Source organism: Pogonomyrmex barbatus, unplaced genomic scaffold, assembly GCF_055798465.1.
Source record: "Pogonomyrmex barbatus isolate J1 unplaced genomic scaffold, ASM5579846v1 scaffold1, whole genome shotgun sequence".
NCBI classification, from domain to species: domain Eukaryota; kingdom Metazoa; phylum Arthropoda; class Insecta; order Hymenoptera; family Formicidae; genus Pogonomyrmex; species Pogonomyrmex barbatus.
Window position 1 is genome coordinate 4,605,835 of NW_028297098.1, and position 15,006 is coordinate 4,620,840.

At 37.9% G+C, this 15,006-nt stretch overlaps 1 protein-coding gene across 1 annotated transcript; it reads right to left on the reverse strand.

The window, feature by feature from the left end:
- Positions 1–1,493: 1,493 nt before the first annotated feature.
- Positions 1,494–13,652, reverse strand: 5PtaseI (inositol polyphosphate-5-phosphatase A). Its single transcript, XM_011647288.3, has 11 exons — positions 11,824–13,652; positions 9,077–9,118; positions 8,867–8,967; positions 8,087–8,174; positions 7,948–8,011; positions 7,628–7,848; positions 7,393–7,533; positions 6,973–7,134; positions 6,692–6,877; positions 6,527–6,592; positions 1,494–5,417 (listed from the first exon to the last, which is right to left on the reverse strand). The coding sequence occupies exons 1-11, from the start codon at positions 11,884–11,886 to the stop codon at positions 3,783–3,785; spliced, it is 2,769 nt and encodes a 922-aa protein (XP_011645590.2). The 5' UTR covers positions 11,887–13,652; the 3' UTR covers positions 1,494–3,782.
- Positions 13,653–15,006: the final 1,354 nt, after the last annotated feature.

Here is a 15,006-nt window from a genome sequence, read left to right on the forward strand (position 1 = left end):
ATTTCTACGTTTGTTGAATTTGTTAGATCATCAACATGTTAATCTACGAATTTTTCTTACTGTCGAGGGCCAATAAAAATTATTCCGAAGTTGTATCTCGTGTATTTTCAGGAAGATAATCTTTACTGTCATCTCGTGTACTTGCATTTATAATGAATACACAAAGCGACAATAAAAATTATATTATTAAAACTACACACAAATACGTATGTATATTTCTCGTGATATGCAGTGAATAACTTAAAATAAGATTAGACACCAAGTGTGCGAATAGTGGTCGAGTATGCGAGAAACCTTCATCCAAGCGGGCCATCAAAGACACGTGTGTTTGTATTTCGTGAGCTTCTCGTATACCTCGAATGTATGTGTGTTAGGATAGGTGGTTAATGACACTGCACTCGAGACGCAGCAGCGCAGATCATAGAAACAAGCGCATCTATTCTGTATCAACGAGATGCTTACCGTATCTCTTTCTTCGAACGACCGCGTCACGACCCGCCGCAACATCGGCAAATTGTGAATTGCGATTACGTATTACGCATGAAAGATCGTAAGATCGTAACATAGCTCTGCGGCGATAAAAGAAATGTAAGCGGTAATTACTGAGAGATAAAGAATAAGCAGGGAATATACTGCTGAATACTCTAAAAAGCGCCAAGGCGTATAAATAGATCGGATTTTTGTACAGAATTGTTATCAATCAGTCTTTATAGCATAAACGACATATCGAGAAAATGTCGGAAAGTCTAGATGTAATGTAAGAGAGGAAAGCAAAATAATATATTATCTGTGCCTCCAAATTTTTTTCCCCCCGTCGCGGATCTGCCGTACTGCGCCCCACGATTAAGAATTGCGGCTGCAGCGGTTATTGAAAGTGCGGCGCACAACGTGCGGAGCGGAAAATTAAATGAAAATATACACACGCTGTGTGAAGCAATAATCGATAGATACCCGAGATAAAAGGGAAGTGCAGTAAAATCGCCATTCAACAGCAATAGCACACTTATAGCCGCTCGTGACATACAAGACAAATGTTAGCGAGTCTTTCCAGCTATTTCTAATCTAATCTAAACGCAATCTAAGCAGAAGTTTGTCTTATATCTTGAAAGAATTTTTTTCGCGAATAACCCGATTATTATATTTTATTATATTTCCAATAAATTGATAGATAATTTATAATCTAGATATGTTGTCTGCTGCATGTGTGTAGCAATACCGAATCGAATTTTCTATAAACTATTTTGGATATTCTATATAAAATTTTATACGGAATGAATGATTGGAAAAGAATCGAGATTACGAGCAAATTGCGTTATTCGTTATTTCTTTTTCAAAGCCTCGAGTATCTTTCTCATTGCAGCTTCTTTTTTCTTCGCGATCATGCGCGCAAAGAGAAGGAAGCACAGCTCTTCATCAACTTAGAGTTATCGCCTAATCACGCTTATACCATAGGAAGAAATTGAAACTGAAGGAAACAAATAAAGAAAGCAGCGTTCACGTGTATGAAAAATAAATTTATATTTACAAAATTGGGCAAATATACGCATAGGGTGTTGTCAACGAATTATTTACACTCCGCAAACAAGGGGAACTCTCGCGATACATTCTAATCAGCCTATGCGGTAGAAAATAAAACAAAATTGCAGTACAACAGTGTCGGAATCTGAGCTCGGCTTCGTCGGCTTGCAGATTCGTCGTTTTAAAACTAGTATGGCAAATCGGAAACGACTGACATGATGCTCGGGCAATTGTCGTTGCAAACGTGCACGCAGATCCCCCGAGCAGATTTCGCCTCGGGATCGTTTCGGCGTACGGAGAGAGGTATAACGTTAAGTAACAATTGTCACATTACTCCATGTCTTGCCTCGTGGCAAGAAAATTCGAGCGAAGATCGCGAATGTAATCAGATACCATTGTTATCGATCTATCGCCGAACCACCCGTCATCGCATTGTTCTTTCTGTTTTCGTCCGCGATACGCTCGACAATACATCCTCCATGCTTTTCGTCATTCTATTAAAAAGAGAATCTCAGATTGTAGCACCGACAATTGCAAACTGAGGTACATGGAGTAATGCACGCTAAAATCACAAGTAAGCTCGAACTTCCGTCTGACGGGGAACCTTCAAGGAATCCTCTTTACGTCTGTTCCGGTTCGCGCGACGCGTCTAATTTTCCGTAATTAAAAACTTCGTTACGATGGCATATTCATCCGCACATAAACGTCGGATATTCGTATCTAACGATCTCCTGAAATTTTTCCCCGGATGATCAATGACGTGGCAACGTAATGATAAAAAAAATAAAAAAAAAACCGAACGAAGCAAATCCTCCGTCATTGTCGCTTTCACAAGGCCGACATCCCGATCTCCGTCACAGAAAAATTATCTTCTCGCTTAACGAGACTTATACAACGAATTTTGCTTTGGCAGTAAAGTCCACTTAGTCCACACGCTCGTAAAGAAAATCTAGACAGATATCCTTTTGGCAAGAGCGCGGTACGTATGACGGCGACAATACGTTAGCGTGTAACGCTCTAAAAAAAAAAAAAAAAAAAAAAAAAAGAAATAAAAAGACATACTAGTTTTGCAATATCACCGTAAGTCCTTCCTCATACCATCGTGGAACGAAAGTGACACGTACGCGAAATATTAGAACGACACAGACGATACGGCAATACTATTCATCTACAAGATGAGATATAGCTTATGATCACACAATAAATAAAATCTTCCATATATATGTATACATGTAACCTATAAATCTAAGATTGAATATCATAATAATCATATATATGTAGTATGTAAAAGGATATAATAATCAAGGACAAGAACACTGCGAGGTAATAATTTCCTTGAAAACGAGTACCTTATTGGGCACATGGATTTTATGTAAAAATAGGATAACATAGCACTGCTCGCAAAAGGTGCCTCATATACTGGTAACGATTTCATCAGTCGTACGTATTGCTCGACACTGTACAGCGGTGTAACTATATTACTACTTTTAACCACACGCTCTAATTAATGTAACATTACGTAACGTTATTATACTGATTATAAATTGTACGACTATAACGGAGGAAACAATTTTGTATATATCACTCGGGTATTCTCTAAGAAATATGCGTGGAACATCAACATTTACAATACCATGCACATGCAGAACGTCGTTTCACATCGAAATGTTTCACGTAGCATGCACAAACTCGAGTGCAAAATTCATGTTTCACGACACAAGAGAGAAACCGTTACTGACTAAAATTATCCCTCTGTCTTAGGTCATTTAAATGATAATAAATATACAAAATGTCTTTTCGCGATATGCGGTTCCTTCAATGATCATTCAATGATCTATAAATCGATATGTTTAAGGAATCTAATGTATTCGCGATTAATTAGGCACACCATCAAAAATAATATACACACCACGTGAAAATAAATTATAGTTTTACACTAAGCGATGACTATAAATGCTCTATCTCGATCACTATATAGCACATCGAGAAAATAGCACAAGGACGAGGAAATAAAGTTTATAAAAGAAATACTCTATGTAAGTAGAAAGAAAGGTTACCCATCGCTACGATGGCGATTGGTGCATCCGTGACAAATCAAGAACGGAGAAGTTCCGCTCCGACAAATAGTCAAATTTGCGCGATACTTTCTGTTAGAAAAAATAATCGATATTTTCTCTGTTCTTGATTCGGCATGGATATAACGTTACGATAAATAAACGAGGAACATTATACACAAATTTTAAAATGCAGACTAAAGCAAATCCTCAGGATACTACACAGCAACACTTTCTACACCTAGTCCGTTTTTCTATAATGTTGCTTTTATATCGTTCAGTGACTCTGTAAGCTTTCAACTTTAATCTAATGTTTCCTGCATGATCACTAATATCCTGACTGTGCGCTGAATTGCTTCTTGTCGTATTCTTCGAGGTGCACACCTTTTGCTTGCTCTCACAACTGATAATGTCTGCGTCGTGACTTACCGCATAATCCGCATGTATATCCGGATATATCTTTATCACATGGCTGTCACAATCTTGATTTCTGAGAGGCTCTGTTTCCGTGTCGGCTCTCTCGTCCGATGCATCGCTGACTTTCATATTTGTTCTGTTTGGATTTGCATTGCATTTATCTCGTATTCGTAATGCAGAACTAGATTGATTTTCCAACAAAATATCAGTGCATTGTATGTGCTTAAAACAAGATTCATCTGCAACGTTCTGTTCCGTGGTCGATTTATTGTTTATTCTATCGGAAACAATATCGTTCTTTACATAAAACACATTGCTCACAAGAGCTGGCGTTTCTATTATTTGACATTTCGTCTCTTTGCATATATCGCAGTCGTCTTCGATGAATTTCTTATTGTCATCTTCAAAATACAAATCTTTACTCGATAATAACTCAACGTGATCTTTCGAATATGCGTCATTCTTCGTTCCTATCATTCTATCCGTATTCGGGCTCAATCTGTTGTCCTCTTCGTCATCCATTTTATCGCAAATCTCATCTGACTTTTCTGAACTCACAGCCTCGCCGCTCAATGTTTTTGTACGACCATCCGAGTACGTGCTCAATTTGTTTTCCGAACAATTGCTCAATCTGTCATCGTGGAAATACACAGAGCTCGCATTCGATTCGAAATTACTTGCATTTATTATGGCTATTCGCGGTATAATCAGATCAGGCGGTATTCCATCGACGATATCCGGAGGACTCGAGTTCGAGGAAGATCGGTTCACAAAATTACTAAAGGAATGATAGCCTTGCTGACCTTTGTTCTGGACCCAAGCTTCTGTTAAAACATGGGATCGTTGCCATGACACGTCGCTGTTGCATCTGTTTTTTCTCACGCACCATTGATCATCGGTATCGGACCAGGAACGCAAATGGCACTCGCTGGGACTCCTTTTAATATCCGAGTGGTCTACTTCCAGATCCGCGTCTTCGTGCTTTTTATTTTGCACGATCAGCTCTAATCTGGATTTTAGTAAAGCCGGCGACACAGCTCGATCAATATGCCGCCTCGACGCATTCGATGTTTGAGTCGATGGTAGTATTGACGTTGCGTTGTCATTTCCAATATTGTTGTTGTCGATGTGATCTGTATATAGATCTGGGACCTCTCCGGAGGCCATTAGCGCATTCGGACTTGGACTGTCCATACTATCTGGCGTGTAGGGATCATGCTTAACAGGTATTGCGTGCAACAGATTAGACGAACGGTCAATAAAATCTGAGCGCGCGTTAGCGTAAGTAATACTATTACAATCAGGCAACATGGACAACAACTCCAGGTAACTGTTCGGCACTCGGAAGCAAAACTCAGGTGCAATTGGCAAATTGCAGCAGTCTATCATACCTGCGTCCGAGATGAGATTAGCCTTCAAGTAGACTGGCTGTAAATAGCAAAAAGAAAAAAGATAACAAACCCTTTATGTATCGTGCGTCACGGCGAGAAGATGATAAGACAGTATACGAAAGGTTTGTATTGTAGGATTCTATGGGAAAGATAAACAATCTCAAACTAATGTTTCGTCTTTATTCAAAGGAATAATGACGTGCCGTAGTAATGTACTTTTCAATCTGTTAACTTCGTCGATATGATATAGTTATCGAACGTACGCGTAGAACTTTAGAAAATCGAATCTTGAATAATATCATCTTGAATAATAATCATATAAATTTCAACTCTTGCAACCTTTTTCAAGTACAATAGTTATAATACTTTTTAGATATTTATAAATTTATATCTCTCTACAAATATTGTTTAAAATTAATCAATAATTAAATTTAATATGATGCATAATAATTAACAATGCAACCTATTTTACATATATATTAATATTTACTTTCTGTAACGTATCAAAAATTAAATTGGCAACTATTAATACAATTATCATTTTTATTTTTATTATTATTGTTATTTTTATTATGTTATTGTATTGTAATAAATATTTTCATTGCATAACCGAAATATTTATGTATTGTGTATAATGTAATGAAATGTTGTTCAGCATTAGAAAAAAAATGCAGAAGGCCTTACAATGCGAATCAATAATTCGATTGAAAAAGTACAATTATTCTATGATAGTGAAGCTGATAATAATTATGAAAGAAAGAAAAGAAGAGCGAGAGAAGTATAAAATAATGTAAAAATAAAATACTTCAGGACGCTACGTGTTTGTGTGGAGGTTCTACATTAAACAGGCCCCTATATGTTTATTGTCGAGATAACAGAATACTAACAGAATGAAAAAACGAGAGAGATGTAGGGGATTCGAGATAAGAACAGACAGACAGTTCATAGATAGGTACCTTAGTGCTTATAGATTCATTCGAAACTCCAGAAAAACAGGCTGCACCATAATAATTGAAAGAATGGATCATCAGAATAAGAACTAGGCAGTGTGTAAGTATATGTTTCCAGCATAATATGCAAAAAATGTCGCAGTATTGTTTCATAAATGTAAATGAAAGATGCTGATTTAAAAGATCTTAATCTTACCTTGTGATCACCCATGCACGTGGTTGGCCCGATTATACCATATTCCACTGCCTCGGTATCATCTATCTGTACAAAGGAATATAAATATCACTTTAAATTAATAAATTCACTTTTAGAATTGCTTTGTATCGATCATGATCGTATAAATTCCACGGTAACACGTACATCTTGGACTAGCGTTTTCGCAGTGGGGCTCAATAAAACCCGATCGCACCAAGCCGGCACTCTTGTTTGCATATAATTTATAGGTTCATTAATATCCTCTTGAAATGGATAACTTGGCACAAAATTGATTGGAAACTCGAATAATCTTCCCTCAAAGTCTTCCAGTTCTTTATCATATTCGCGTAACTGCATACATATTAATAATTTTGTTACTGGCATTCTAATCTATCGATCGAATATGCATATATACATATTTATTTAAATGAGATAATATAACTTACCCATTCACCGCCATTCTTCATGAATACATTTTGATGTTCGTAGTGAGAAAATTCCTTTTTCCCTAACGTTAATATGAGATCATCATCTCTATTGTGAAATTGCAACTTCGAAATATTTCCCTTATTTGATAACCTCCTTTCTTGAGTATCTTCTGTCAGTTTCTATTAAAGATAAATTAAAGTGCTGTAATACATTGGATTTTAATATAATTGCTTCATTAATTTATAATAATATATATAATATACAAAGTAAAATACGATTGTATTATTTTAATATTATTTTTAATAATATAATATATAATAAATTTAAGAAAGATTTACTTGAAAAAGATTTATAATTTCTGATAAAATTGTTTCTTTTGATAAAATTTCTTTCTTGCTTTTTAACAAAATCTAATTGTGATCGCTGATGAGTCTCACCTTAATCACACTTGCGGTGTCTGTCCTAAAATTAAAGTCACCAAATAAAAAATACGGCACATTCGGGTACTTGTCATTATGAAATTTATCTAACGTATGCTCGAGCGCTCTTCTGCGTGTTTTACTGTATACCGACGGAAACTGCAAGAAAATTATTAAATTCAATTTTTTAAGAAAAAGAAATCGACGTATAAAAATATGTTATACAACGTGTACAAGATATAAAAATTCCTACCATCTCCATAGCAATAAAGTTGCTCGCGTCATGAAATAAATGTATGTTTATGAGATCAAAAACTGTTCCACTAATACTCCATCGGGTACGCAGAAAACCTTTTCTGGACCATTTGCATTCTGGGAAGAATTCTTGAGGGAACTTTGCTTTCTCTTTGGTAGTAACTGCTTCTATGTTGCCCGAATGGACTTCTTTTCCGTTTACGGGTATAAAAGTGCACTCTAAAATTGCACGTAGACGATTAGAAAAAGTTTGTTACTTATGTTCATTGAAAGTTATTTAAACTAGAGTTAAGGTAGCTTTCAATGGTTGCAACGTACCGTTAAAATCCCACAATAAAACGTCGCTTAAGGATTCGTGCACGAAGTAGAAATTTCCTAGAGCCTACAAAGGGATTCTCGATAAGAATATTGCTTCGTAAAGAAATTGAGTATTTACAAAATTAATCTTATAACTCACTGTAAAATGTTCAGCGGATGAATAATCCTCGTCAAGGAATACCCTAATTTTGTCAAACAACCTTAACTCCTCTGACGACATAAGTAATCTGTAAATAACATTTCAGAGTCGCGTTAAGTTGTAGCAGAATAATTCAACGCGTATAAAAGTCCAGATGAAAATCTCTTATAAATATATTTTTCAAGCAATTCTTTTTTATGTGTAATATATGCATCTCCTGTCAATATCATACAATCAGCTTATCTTTTGAAGTGACTCACTCAACTATACCGTCACGCGTGACTCGTCTATTTTTATCCCTTTCTGCCAGTTATGCGTTAAATCATATTCAATATCGTGTATGTCGAAAGAGAAAGCTATTTGTTTTGATGTATTTATAAAAGATTTAGACGATAATGTCAATAGTGTATAATGATAAAGATCAAAAGTTAAAATGCTATAAATATATGACTAATAGTGAAATATTTTAGAAAAACATGTTTATCATGTAAATGTACAGACTTTTATCTTAATAATTTAATTACGGTCTAATATTATAGTACTTAGAAATCTTCTAAGCTCCAATAATAAGATTATGAGCATGATCCTTATAAAAGTTCTATTCTACATACACGTATTGTCACGTATGAAAATTTCTTGCATTTTTTCATCATAAGCAATAACGCTAACTAAAATAACTAACGATAATAAGTGCCTCTGCTGAATTTCCCAAAAGAGCAATGTCGCAGAAAAAATGGCCTTTCTACATGAGTAGAATCTAAATGGAAATGTGACATTTACCTAACAAAGTCCTCCACGTGCCTCATACTTTGCTCGTAATTCTTTCCACCTACTTCTTGGCAGTGCAGCGCTATAAATTTCGGATCCAGCTTCGATATGGTCTGAAAAAGCAAGATGCTCGTAAAAACAAAACCGCGGTCGACCGTGTCGTTCCCGCCCCGCGAATGACGAAAATGCGGGTTAAAAAAGGGGGATGATGATGGTACTTACCGATAAAAACTCTTCCGTCCATATCTTCAGCATGACACTAGGCTGCAAGGAGAAACGCTCAATCAATGAATCCTTCATACTTGATGCACTTTAAAGAAAAGTTTAATGAGATGTTCGAGGGCACGCAGATATATTAATAGATCGTTAACGTCACGCGCAAGGATATCGGGATGTAACTCCTCCTCTGCACCCCCCCCCCCGCACTCCTCGCACTCCCCGCATCCCTACGATGACAAAAAAGCGCCGGGAGTTCTTTCCATCGCGTTTTGCGCAAATGACGATACGATAAATCGATCGCGGCAATAGAAAAAGAGAGAAAATAGCGAGAGAGAAAAGCATCTCCCTCTTCCCCTTCCCGCCCCTCTCTCTCTCTCTCTCTCTCTCTCTCTCTCTCGCGTGCGCGAATTCGATAAACCGACACGCGTCCCCACATCCCGCTATCACGCGAGAAAATTGGCGCTACGATGGAAATATCAACAAACGTCAGCGTGCGCACGCGAGAGCCGATATCGGGCACGCGTGTTTTCTCAATCCTTCCATCCGCGATGTCAGCGTCCAGAGATTACCGGAATCGACTGTCGTTATTTCATTCTCGTTGCTGAACGTAATCGCGCTCGTCGGAATTATATTTTCGAATTATTAATATAGACTTTATCGGGAAATCGATAGTATCACGAAGAGAATTTGCTATAATCTGAATAAAATTCAAATTTTACAACTTTACAAATTTTATTACGCATTTGCTGATAAGTTTGGTACGATTTGACATCTTTTGATATATTTTTACGATAACAATAGGAATTTTTGAAATGTATAAAAAATTTTTTATAAACTCTATATAATAAGAATCACGAAATGAAAACTTTTAGAAATAATTGTACTAAATATTTTTTTAAAATTACCTTTCGATTTTGATTTTTTTATTTTAATTATTGATCATAAAATTTGGAGCATATTTATTAAAATATTAATATACTGTGAAAAACTTTTGATGTTATTTCTTTTCACTAAACTTATAACTTTGTTTTTCTGTCTACATATTTCAGAAGATCTTTATTAGTTTCTTCTTTGTTTGTTCATCTAATACGCAACAGACATATGATGAAAGTAACCAATGATTGGCGGATATTACCATATAATGAAATAAAAATTATCTTGTTGCATAATATAATTTAAGTATATAAATTAAAAATATGCTATGTTATAAAATTTATTTTATATTTTATTTTATTCATCCGTCAATATATTTATTCTAATTACAATGAAATTATTAATTGCTTAATATATTATAAAATCATTAAAATTTCATTGGACATTTTAATTAAATTTATCCAAAAATCAAAATATATCTTATGTTTTATTGCAATAGATGTTAAATCAGAGAAAATTTATAATATAAAATTACAAAATGTGATATAAAATTCTTTGAAATATTATGTTGTTCCATGACTATCATTACTTTTAGAGAAAATTTTAGGAGAAAATTCTTTCCGTGTGCAGAATGTGAAGTCCCCCCAAGAAGCCGAGGAATCGATTTCTCAATTCAATAATCGATTTTCATTGACTCAACTCTTCGCTTGTATACTCTCGAGTACATGCTTGTATACTTCGTCGCGAATAGATTCTATTTGGGAAAAATAAGAATGTTTCGTACGACGTTTTATCCTAGAATCTAACATTACGAAGGAAGACAAAGAAAAACTTGTAAACATATTTTTCGCAACTTTTTCGAATTGCGTAATCCCACTGACAAGTCGTTTCGTGGTATTGCATTACGCGATCGTTGATTTCACGCGTGAGGAATTATCGTAAATCTTTACACGTATTCGTGTGACGCTTGTTGAACACGTGACAATATCAACAACAAGAAGCAAAAGATGCGAAGGGACCAAAGGGCAAATTGACTTTTTAAAAGCAAGAGATTGTCGAAGAGCCTGGAAATTTTCAACAAGAAACGGACGTGACTTTTCTGAGCGATTTTATAATGCATATCGCGCGATTTTCGACAGGCAATTACGTCAAGAGTGACATCGGATCTCCAAAGTTCTAAATGTCGAGAGCATCAAGGTTGCATTCCGAGATGTGCGTGCGAATCCCGACGGCGAGAGTTCGCCAGATTTCGCAGGTCGTATCGGGAGCTAACGAACCACGCATTTCGTGAGAACGCGTGTCGAAACGCGCGTAATTAAAATTCGCGGAAAAGGAAGGGGAAAGGAGAAAGACGAGAATTTTTTTGGGAGGTCAGATAGCGAACGCGGGGAGGAGCGTTCGAGCGCGCGGACCGGACCTTTAAATTTCGTCGCGCGGACCGACTTTCTCGTTGCGCGACCGGGCGGTTTGCCTAAAACGAACGACCGAGAACCGATCGCGGTCGGCACGTGTGCGACCGCAGACTCCTCTCTCCGCCGTGCGCGCGTATAAACGTATGTACGAAAAAGAAAAAGAAAGAAAAAAAATCATACCCAGTGCCGTGGTATTCGTATATGGGATATTAAAGCGACCGGGAGGAGAGCGGCGGCGACGCGACGGCAAGTAGGTCGTGTGTGTCGCGTGGATAAATAATCACGCACGAAATCGACGAACGCGATCGATCGATCGGCGCTCTCGGCCGGCCGCGCCTCGCCGGTTACGGGTATTACGAGAAACGGGCTCGGGGGGGAAGCGGGGGAAAGGGAAGGAGGAATGGGCAACGCGAAACGGACGGAGGACAGGGGAGACGATTGACTGTCCGAGTATAACGTACGTACCTCTTCGAAGATGCTGCCGACATTCGCGGTGATGAGGAGAACCGGGACGCTGTTGCCCGCCATTCTCGCGATCGGACGGTGGTGCCTCTGCCTCCGGAGCTCGGTTCCCGAGTCTCTTGCCTCTCGTCCCGAGGGCGCGATTGTCGGCACCGCGACGACTGTTGTCGGATGACGACTCCGGTGCGCGGAGTCACGGCCTGTCGACACTCGAATCGCACCGCACTACACCGCACTGTTACTGACGACGACGATGATGATGATGATGATAATGATGATGATGATGATGACGACGACGACGACGAATGGACACTGGCAGCACTCGCGGCCGCGCGACGATCGGCGGCGGCCGCGCACGTCGTTCGCACACTACTAACTCGGCCTCGCGGTCGGTCGTCTACGCACCTATCTCACTCTCTCTTTCTCTGTCTGTCGAACTGTCTCCTCGCTACGTCACTATTCCTCCGTTTTTTCCATGCGCGCTCGGTTTTCTCTCTCTCGCCGGTCCTCTTCTTCGATCTTCACCGTCGCCGAGCTTCTTCTTCTCGCGCCTTTCGGGGAAAGCGAAGCGCCGCGTAAGAGATAAACACAGATATCGCGCACGCCGTGGCGATGAGGACGAGAACGAGGAGCAGAGTCATCCCCCGCGTCGAGAGGAAGCCGCTCTCGCGCACCGTGCGACCTCAACGCTGTCGCGCCGCGAGTATGTCGCACGCATCGTCGGATCGCCGGGCAGGAGAGGAAGAGTTATGCGACACGCGCGGAGAGGAGGCCTCCGGTGCCTTCTTTCCCTGCGTCGTGCGCGCGTTGCGTTACCTACGTTACGTTGCGTCGCGCCGCGTCGCGTCGCGTCGCTGTTGCGTTGGCGCACGAGAGAGAAAAGTCGTGCGCGCGGTAAATATATCCCTCTATCGGCCACGACGAGGCCACGCCTACCGCGGACGTCAATAGGCAGTGCCGTGCCTATCACGCGTGTCGGTGGCGGACGTGCGTGCCGGCGACACGCGTATACGAGATGACTCGGGAGCGCCCGGGGATCCCCGTCGTCGAATCTCGATTGGGTGACCGCCGATCGAGAATCGATGGGAGAATCGACGATTTTTCTTTTACGACCAACGAGTTAATGAGTAAAAAGAGACCGATGACATTAAGCTGATCGCTGCCGGACAAAAAAATCCAGCGCCTGAATAATCGAGGTTCGCAGACAAAGAAGCTGCTCGAGCGTCTATCTCTTATTGGCAAATAAGTTTCTAATTCAATTTAAAGACTCGATACACACGGGAATAACAAAGTTGAAAGAGTAATTTATCACTCTGCTGATAATAATAATTTGCTCCAGTTTCACGCGGATCGTTATCCGAGTGAATAAATATTGCAAAAATAGCTGAATAGAAAAGAAAGGAGGAGAAAGGATGTATGTAATTATACAGGAGAAAAATTCAAACTAATCGAAAAAGCTCGTTTGAGAAAAGAAAAGCCCGAGTCATCTGTGTGCGACTTGGAAAATAAAAAGCGATCGTGTCATTGATTCCTCGCGACATATGTCGTGTCGCGACGGTGATATCAGTAATCGACAAATATCAATGGACCAGTAGATCGGTTACTTTCCAGCATCAGTGCACCGTTACTTGTTTCTGGCATGGACAGAGGATGACAGAGCGAAGCTTTTACACGCGAACGGCGGTCGGCGTTATCGGTAAACGGCCAATTGTTTCTCGCTCAATGTCGCATCCGCTTCTAGGAAAATTCCCGACCGGAAATTCGGAAATCGCGTGTGAACGCGTGATTATTCACGGGTAAATTTCGTATTTGTGGTCGTATATGTCGATCCGAGAGATTTTCTTCCTACTAAATCTTGACTGACGATTTCTATCTATAATGGAAATTTCGGAAATTTTTCAGTCTACTCGTATATGTGATAACGCATTATAATACGTTTTGCATTGCGTCTGTGAGTAAAATTGAAATTGAAACGATAAAGAAATGATTCTTTTTTCAACGAACACTCCATTGCGATAAATTTAAATAGACAATTTTGTTTTCGCCAAAAGAATATTTCTTTTTTATGAGAAAATATAAAACATAAGAAATAGATATGTTTTAAAATAGGATTTTACTGACGCATTTTTCTTTCAGTTCAATTTTTTTCCAATGTTTTCTGCTCACTGAAACGTAGACAAATGAGTAATATTTTTTCATATTTTTTTATTAGACATTTTTCTAGTGCAGAAAAATGGAAATTTTATATAAATTAAATATATAGTTTTCAATATGTTTTTCAATATAATGTAGGATACAACTTATATTTTCTGTAAATTAAAAAAATTAAAAAAATATAAGTTCAATCAATTACTAATGAAGTTATTAATCAATTAATAATGAAGTTTATAAAATTTATAAAATGAAATAAAAGTTTTAACACGCATTATTTTCAAATCGTAATTTTAAATTTTTTATTTTTTATTTTTTTCGAGTTTAAATTAACATATACTTTTTATATATGAGACTATAATATTTTACTTTCTATGCAAATCATTAATGCCATTTCATAAAAATCCAAAAGAACAGTATATTCTGAATATTCGATCACATATTGGATTTTTTACAATCTTTTATAATTTGAATTTGTAAAGAATACATAACATTTAATTGACAATTATAGCTTAATTGACTTTTCTTAATAGTTAGTCGGCATCGCGTTTTTCGACTAGCGTAAAAATTTATCTAGCATTAGCAGGATATTCTGATAATGAGTGAGACGGAAGTTTTAGTAAAAGTGTGTCATCGTAATATGTGAAAGGCGATAATCATAGTTGCGTCAATGAAAGCGATTACGTTTATTAGGAACTTGGTCGTATCAACGTCATTATCATCTGCGCGTGAATATTATTGCGAGATAAATCGCTCGCAATTCTTTATATGCGAAAAAAAAACAAATAACTACAGAGTCATAAATTTAAGATTTATTATAGTTTGGATAACGATAAAAATAGGAGCAAACAACTGTTACAGCATTTGTTTCTGAGAAGTATAAAAATATTGTTGCATTAAGAAACGAGGTCTGATGCAAGCCTGTTACTTATCTTTTTGTTTTTAAACATGATTCTTAATATCGCTAGAACGTTCACAACTGCGATTGGAAATTGTTTAAACATTCAATTCTTGATGAAACAAGAAAGAAGAAAT